General features: G+C 37.8%; 1 protein-coding gene across 1 annotated transcript in view; it reads right to left on the bottom strand.

The window, feature by feature from the left end:
- Positions 1-124: 124 nt before the first annotated feature.
- Positions 125-8,902, bottom strand: part of LOC145994927 (uncharacterized) — a 108,690-nt gene continuing 99,912 nt past the window's right edge. Inside the window, exons 15-16 of the mRNA XM_083131424.1 lie at positions 2,978-3,105; positions 125-474 (exon numbers count right to left, since the gene is read on the bottom strand). Of these exons, the coding sequence (XP_082987550.1) occupies positions 300-474; positions 2,978-3,105 (303 nt within the window). The 3' untranslated portion in view covers positions 125-299. The remainder of the gene's footprint in view (positions 475-2,977; positions 3,106-8,902) is intronic.

Below are 8,902 nucleotides of genomic sequence, written 5' to 3'. Positions count from 1 at the left end.
CAATACTTCATCTTAACATTATATTCTATTTACAGCAAGTGTACAATGTTGTTCTATTATAACAATTCTCAATATACTACATAATTACACATTTATGAAACTAAGAAAACTCAAAGACACACAATTAAAATAAACATCTCTTTACTTCATAAAACCTGAGCATATCATACAAGTGTAAACAATCACAATAAAACAATAAGATTATGAGAGACTAAAAGTTTCTTCAAAAAAATAAACACGCCCATTAGTGCACCTTTCAAGTTCCTCATCGAGTATTTATGCAACACTTGACTCTACCTCTATCCTGGTACATGACGAGGTTCCAATCCACTCCACCATTCTCTTGGCATCCTTGGCTTCCGTTGAGAAGCACTTGTCATATTCCATTTTCCAAACTTCATCAGAACAAGATTCTTGGCATAGTCGGCCATGCCATCATGGACCCGAACATAAGCCGTGGCATTTACACATTCCCTGAAAAAGGATAACATGTATGTTTAAAAAAAAACACAAAATACCTGAAATCTCAAACCACTGTATTTTTTTTAGAAGGAAATGAAGCTTTTAGTATGACTATTATTGCAAAATAACTTGGAAATTTTTATTCGAGACAGTTTGAATGTATAATAAAAAGGAATTTAAAAAATGTAGTAAACATTGGCAGATTTAGCAGCGGAGGAATAGGATAATGTTTGTTTATTTGTTGTTTTAAGTTCACTTTATGCACAGACTGGACCTATACTAAAGTGCAATCTGAACCACTGTGTGCCTCTACTGGGTATCAAACCCAGGAACACTTGATTACAAGGTGACAACATTACCACTACTACGCCATCGATCTATGAAACCACATGACCATACAACTTGTACATTTTAACACAATTACACATTTTTCATGACTTGTTTAAAGGAAAAGAAGCATTTTGAAAATGAGATCCACATATGAGTTGTATGTTTGATATTCATAAAAAAATAACAAAATGTCAGAATCTTGTATTTATAATATATTATATTGGTAAAATTACTGAGAAACCAATATATCGATATTCCAATCTCGATCAATACCAACAGAGTACCAATTAATATGTCCCATTCCTAAAGTATATACGTGGGTTGGAAATTTAATAGTGCAAACACTGCTGTACATACACCATGAAATGGAACCGGTGCTTCTCACTTATACCACATGTTAGTTTGATACCTAAACTACCTCCCAGTAAATGGACTCTTCCTTCCAACACTAAGTGCATGTGCAGTGACGATAGGAATAGAGTATCGTTGGAGTTGGCGGTCTAAATTTGTGTAGTCAAAACCCCACTAATGTGAAAGTTCTGCTGATTCTCACCATACCTCCAGAACAGACTGCCAATGTGCAGTATTACTGTTAACTTTTGGAACATAACTTGAGACCTGCATTGCGAAAGAAGAGGTGACACTTTCTGCTGAATCCTCCTCATCATTTTGCATGACAATGCTCAGGTACATGTAGCGCAACCTGTGGCTGATTTGTTAGCGTGATGGAAATTGCAGATGCTCTACCAGCCTCTGATACAAGCCTCGTATTTTGATTTGATCCCAAAGATGAAGCTTCCGAACTGTTCCAGAGATGCTTCAGGCAATAGACCGCTCGATTCGAACCATCAACAAAACAGGCACTACTACAGAAATACTCAGACTTGCACATTGTTGGCAACGGTTGTACACAATACTGGTGACAACATCAAAGGCCTGTAAAGGAGTCTCAGAGGTATTTCTTTTGTGTCGTTTGAGAATAAATAGCTGCCACTCTTAAATTTCCAACCCACGTATTTTTTGTTGAGCATGAACAACTCATGGATTCCCCCCTTGATTCTAAATCACAATTTCTTCCTTCAGAGCGCACAGTATGAAGATTTAGGAAATTTAGCTACTTAATTCTGCTACATGGCACAATAAAGGTAACTGTGTTGTAGTATTATATTAAGTGCAGTAGCATATTTTGAAAATTTGACCTACTTTACCACAACAATTCTTATTTATTGTATATATCTATTAGGGAAGGGACCGATTAATCAGTACTCTATCGGTATTGGCCAATATAGGCATATCGGTAAAAGTACCGATTATTTTACCGATCTGATATATCGATAAATATCTGATAATTTAGTGCAAAATTCTGCCATTTTGTTGTAATTTTTATGGATAATCTCAAAGCCCTAATTTCTAAAAAAAAGTAAATATCTAAATATGCATATTTTTTTTTTCACTGCAGTCACCTTGAAACACACATTTATTAAGGAGGTCAATGAACCTTTCAGGTTCTTCAAGAATCATTTCTAATTTTATATCGGATCGGTATCGGTAAATTTTATATCGTTACTTTTATCGGTATCAGCCAAAATTTCGTATCGGCCCATCCCTAATATCTATTATATATCCCATTTAGATTAATTAGATGTAATATAAATAAAACACCAATGCAGACATGCAAGTACAACAAAAATTAAAAACCGACAACTTCAAATTTTCAGGCAAATTTCTATATTTTTCATCAATTTCTTTTTACCGGAAATTGAACCTAGAATTCCCTGCAGCAAGAAAAAATTATCTTGATGTACCAACACTGCTTCTGCCACGCATGGCACAGCAAGCAGGAAGGAACAAGCAGTTTTCTCCTGCCAACGCTGTTTCCACTGGTGGAACTAACCCCAAGAGCAGCGTGGTTTTAAATAGCCACTTGCTTCAGCTCAGTCACCCTCCCTGCATACAATCACGGATGAAACCGTCATTAGAAGGGTGCGATGGAGAACAATCAGTGGCGTACAAAAAACAGTATTTAAATAATTTACTTAAATTCTAATTTAGAAGCTTGTTTTAATAGTTTGCATAATATATAGTGAGCAATTATCCATATATTATTTCTAAATGTATAAAATTATATGAAAGAAGATTGATTACCAGTGGTAAATGAAATAACGTATTTCACAGCAATACATACCTTGAAACAATTGTTACTGTGACATTCTTTTTGCTAAGAACAGATTTAGCATAATCATTTGCCTTCATGGAAGCTTCAGGTGATGCATGTAAATCAGGCTCAAAATTTGCCAAGAAGCACTCTACTGCCTGTAAATAGGTACAAAGAAATTAAAAGAAAAATTAATAACAATCATAAAGTTATTATAATTTAGTTAAACATTATCAAATATGGAACTTAAATAATCTACCGTGTATTCAATAGATTCTCCTGCTAATCTCAAAAATCAAATATACAATTTAGGGATTGGCCGATACTGATAAAGTACAGACATAAAATTAACCGACACCGATAACTGATATTCTACTGATCCGACATAAAATTGGTTCGCTAACCTCCTTAGTAAATGTTTGTTTCCAGGGGACTGCAGTGCAAAAGAAGTTGGATATTTAGACATTTACTTTTTTAAAAAAGTAGGGAGGGCATGGGAATTACCCTTAAAAATTATAACCAAACTAGCTGATTACCTGATGTTGCCCGGGTATTTATTTATGCCAATCTTCTATTAGACAGAAAAATAATGAATTCTAACTATAGTGCAAAATGAACTTGGAGTTGAACGCCATTGGGAGTGTCACTATTCATCTTAGCGACCCCGTAAACTATGGATTCCACACTAAAATCGGTCTTTTTCGCAACACAAAGTAATAGCAGCCTGAATGTTAGACAACCTGAGAAACACTATTGTTGTGTGGGATTGCAGAGAGTCACGGATGTCTGTTTGTGCGGAATTTAATATCGGACGTTTTCAATTTTTTTTTACATGTCACCCCTAGGGGTGCCAGGGGTGTCTTACCCCCCAAAGTATTCTTTCCAGATTGCAAGAGATACGTGTACCAAGTTAAACTCACGAAAGAAGAGTTATACACACACACACCCACACACATACATCCATTTTTATATATATAGAAGAAGATGGTAGAATTTTGCACAAGATTATAAGAAATTTATACATATATTGATTGATTGATTGATTGATTGATTGATTTAGTTTATTTTACTTCGTGTTTTGTGCCTCTTGGCTAATTTGCGAAGATGGGGATGAGTGATGAAATGGCGAAATTGATGGACATTCACAAGCCCGACCGGGATTCAAACCCGGGACCCTTGGCATCGCAGCGCTATACATATATTGGATCAGTAAAATAATCGGTAATTTTACCATTAAACCAATACACCGATATCCCAACCGTAATATTATTTACTTCTGCCTAAATTAATGTATATAAGCATGTGATTGCAGTGAGCTTTGTCTGAGAAACTGCATGCAATGGAACCTCGGTTTTTACGTTCTTCAGGGGACCAAGATGAAAGAACTTAAAATGCAAGAAAATGTAAAATCAAGGAAAAATTTCATAGTACAGTCAACTCTCGATTCTAAGACCCTGGATTTAACGACCCTCTCGAAGTAATGACCCTTTTCCCGGGAACCGTAAAAAAAAAAAAAAGAAAAAAAAATCAAGGAAATCGGCCGAAAAATATGTTTGTTGCACTCATTTTATTCGCTGTGTTGCAATTCCCTTCACGAGCACTCTGCGGGTCACATGTGGGCCTGATCTAAAAATATACACCACCACACCACACTTGAGTGATATCCAAAAGCACCTGACCTCTGTCATCCCCTCCCCCAAGCGCAGCGACGGTCGCTACTTATGCGCCAGGCTTGTTTTGCCATTGTGATTTCGCTTGCTCTTGCATACGCGAGAAGAGAAGATCGAAATGTGCTTATATGTTATTTTAAATCGACATTGACTTGTTTCCTTGTCCTAAGAGCTGCTGACAACTGAATGGGGGAGGGGGAGGACACCACCTTGAGAAATTAGAGACAAGATCGCAGGAATGTTCCAAAATACAGATGCGTGGTTCCTGGAAGTCTGGACCGTCTGTCCAGCTCTGACCTAGATTTCAGCAGGTCCCCGTGAGTGAGCAACTCTTGCCCTTGTAGCAGACAACTTCCAGTAACCACTTTCATTCAAAACGTGTTCTTTGTTCCCTGTAACACTTCATAAAAAAGCGAAACTATTAGAGATAATAAAGCCACATAGGCCAACTAAAGATCGTCAACCCACTTAATGATTTGTCATCCAAGCTTACGCAAAAGTTTACTTCGATCTTACGTGCATCATAACTCCAGTTTCCCACTTCATATGCTAATGTCGTAATATTTGCAAAAAAGTGTTCCGTTGGCTGAGTGACTTCTCTCTCTTTCCTCTCAGCAAACGTGTGGGGGGAGGGGTGGGGCAGCGATGACGATTGTTTCAGCCACGATTTTCTTGCTCTTTCTTGCTCGTGTGTGCACACTGGGTGATTTCAGGTGAGGGTGGAAGTGGACCGCTCTTCCTTTCCTTTGGCGTCTAAAATGGGGCAACCAGTTCTGGATACATTCTTGGAAAAAAAAAAGTCCTCCCCCTTCCCAGCTCATTTTCCGTCACTGGTGTGCAGGGCAATGTGATAATTGGAGAATTCAGGTCCTATTTTTTTCTTTTAATACTATTTACTGCATAGGAAATTGCCCGTAATATTGTCTGGTGCATTGTAAAATGTAAACCAAGGGTAATTTCTTTCTTCTTCACACTGCTGATAAAAGTTCAGTCTTTGACAGTTGAGTTATCTTAATTGCTGAGGATTTTCTCTTTGACCACCTGTTGCTCGAACTTCCACCCGGTCTCCTTGTTTTTAGGATGCAGCTGGCACCAGTGTTTTTATGCAAAGCTGTCGCTTGCCGATAACAGCGATGACTCATCCAGCGCAAAGGAAAAAGTCATTGTTTTGAACCTTGCAAAGCTGTTTTGATTTGAAGATAAGGAAATTCGATCTCCAGAAAGAAAAACAAGAGTTAAAACAACTTTATGTTCTGCGCCTTCTGATAAGCAAAACTGTAAATTTTATTTTGCATCTGACAAGAATAAACTTCCTCAACACTCGGAGCATGTTGGAAGAAAATGCACACAATATAATCACCACTTTTCTCTAGAACCATTCATGTGGGAGAAAAGAAAAGTACTCAATGTAGGAATGGACGCTGATACCGATTTAAAGAAACATTATTCAAGTGGAAAATGTTTGGAGGAGCGGATGTTTGACATCGAGAATACTCCTAAATCCAACATTAAATCATCGATTAACGTGAGAGTAAATAACAATGTCTAAAAATGCGCAGGTTTCATAAAGCTTGTTTTGAGTTCATTTTATGCTGATGGGCTAATCGGGACTAAATATATAGTTTAAAGTGAAATCCAATTCCAAACCCGAATGATTATCGACTGCGACGCTGTTTAATGATGTGTCCTAGAATATGTATTGGGTGAAAACAGGTCGCAAGTTGTGTGTTTCCTTTTTCACGCTGGATTACAATGCAAGTCCAGGAAGGAGTTTAGACTGCTCCCTTGAATGGGGAAAGGTTGACTATGAAGTTGGTTGAAGCGAAGAAAACGTGACTTTTTTTTACGTTGTATTTTACACAGCCGAACCAGAACAAAATTTACAGCCCCGCCTTTTTTTTTTTTTTTTTTTTTGGTCAGGTGCCTAGAAAGGTTGTGTTGTTTCTCCCGAGAGATCTTATCTTACCAGTTAATCTTGTAACAGACAATGCTCCAGTAGACCAGTACAAAATCCAACATTCATTCTGCCCGATTATCTACCGACTTTTGCTGGCGCCAGTGTGACTGGTGTGAAGATTCTTTGAGTTTCGCTTGCAATAAGCGAGAGATTGTTTTCCTTTCAGTAGGTCTCAGTGCAAACTGGTTTCTCATGAACTAGAATTGTAAGAATTTCCTGAAGAGCAACGACTGTGCACAATTGAAAGAAATTAACAGAATTTTAAATCCTTTATTTGTGAAAACGTTTTCAGGTTCTATTTTCCTTCTCACAACACGCATCATGTGCATAACAGGTTGCATAACTACCAGGATAAATTGTGTTACCGTCTCCTAGGCATCTTTGTGTCCGTTTGAGCTTCGTTTAAGCTGAAAATTGGTGCAAATTCCAATAACGACCCTTTTCCCGGAAACTGTGAAAGGTCGTTGTATCGAGAGTTGACTGTATTTCCCTCGGTTTGGACCATGAAGATTTCCACTGTATTGAGAGATTTACCTTAAAACCTTAGCATCTGAATTATACATTTATATCCATAAAAGAAATTACAAAAATGGCAGAATTTTTCACTAAATTACAGCAGATTATTTATTTTACCAATAAACTTGCTACACAGAATATACCTACATTGATAGAATACCAATTACTCTGGCCCATCCCTGCCATATAACAAATTTGAAATTATTGTAAATAGTTCAAAATGTTAAAACAAATAATATAATGCAACATTTTCATGTTTTCTATTATCTTGTGCTCAAAATATTCTTAAAATTTGTTGCTAAAAAAAATACATGGTTTTCAAAGCATATATATTACTGAATTTTGTCACAAAAACCATATCAAGATTTAGGCATTTTTACATAACTGGACTAGTACTGTATCAGATAGTATTAACAAATAAATAAATTGGGAACCAATATACTTTCTCAAAGTGATTCCATGTATATTTGCATATACAAGATATTGTGAGGAAATCGGTAGGTATACAAAAGAGTATATAGATCTTGCTCAGGATAGGGACAGATGGAAGGCCTGCATTGCTGCAGCCCCATGAACCTTTGGGTTTAAGAAGGCTAGAGAGTTCGATTTTTTTAGTTAGTTTTAGAAGATATTGTGAGTGTATTATATATCTCTAAGTACACATACACACTCAAAGATAGAAGCTATATCCCTCTCATATCTTTCCTTTCAAAATTTCTGGGTAGACTAGTCATTCTAGCCCACAATCTGAATGGCCTCAAAAGGAAATGCTTGATTTTCGTCATTGTTTATGTACACTTTTATTTATGTTTCAACTTCTGTAACTGACATCCAACCACTATTGTGTAGTGGCTATTAATTTTATTTCATTGTGTTATGAAGCCATTGTTCTAGATCAGTAGTTCCCAAAGTGGGTCCGTGGTTGGCTTATGGCCGTGAAATGTTCCAATATTTTCATTGAAATGACACTTATTCCAATGTACAGGGTATTTATTATGAATAAACTATTGAAGGTAGGAGAACGTACAAGGCACCAAAATACAACACAACTCTGAGAGTTTTACTTACATCACAAAGATTCATAAACATTCAAGGTGGAAGCCGCGTGTCATACGGCATATGCCCAGGTGGTAATTGAGTTCTTGCCATACATGAGACAGCATGCCGATGGTTGCGATGCCAGTAGCAACACGTAACTCCAGCACATCTCTTGGCAGGGGCCAAGAGCATCCGTCACATACCCCCACAGAAAGAAATCTCAGAGGGGGTTAGGTCAGGTGACCTGGGTGGCCACTTGCTACATGTCAGGTGACCTGGGTGGCTACTTGCGACATGTCAGGTGACCTGGGTGGCCACTTGCAACATGTCAGGTCATTGGCAGTAGCAAGGCCAATCCAGCGATGAGGCAGATGTTCATTCAGGTAATGCCGGACTGCAAGGTGATAATGGGGTGGTGCTCCGTCTTGTTGGAACAGGTAGTCCGTGGAGTCCTCATATAGCTGCGTGATTAGCCACTGCTGCAGCATGCGAAGATAGGTCACCCCAGTTACAGCGCCCTCATCGAAGAAGAATGGACCATAGACTTTCCTTTGTGATATGGCACAAAAAATGTTGATCTTGGGTGAATTCCGGACGTGCTCAATAATGGCATGTGGGTTATGTGTGCCCCATATGTGCACATTACGACGATTGACATTTCCGTTAAGATGGAATGTTGCTTCGTTCGAGAAAACTAGGCGGCGTACAAAATCTTGCCCTCTTGCATTTCTATGCAGAATGTGTGACGCAGGATCTGTCATTGGTTTCAGCCCT

This window comes from Lepisma saccharinum, chromosome 11 (assembly GCF_977018435.1).
Source record: "Lepisma saccharinum chromosome 11, izLepSacc3.1, whole genome shotgun sequence".
NCBI lineage: Eukaryota > Metazoa > Arthropoda > Insecta > Zygentoma > Lepismatidae > Lepisma > Lepisma saccharinum.
Note: the sequence above shows the minus strand (reverse complement) of the source record. Positions and strands in the feature narration are given on the sequence as shown.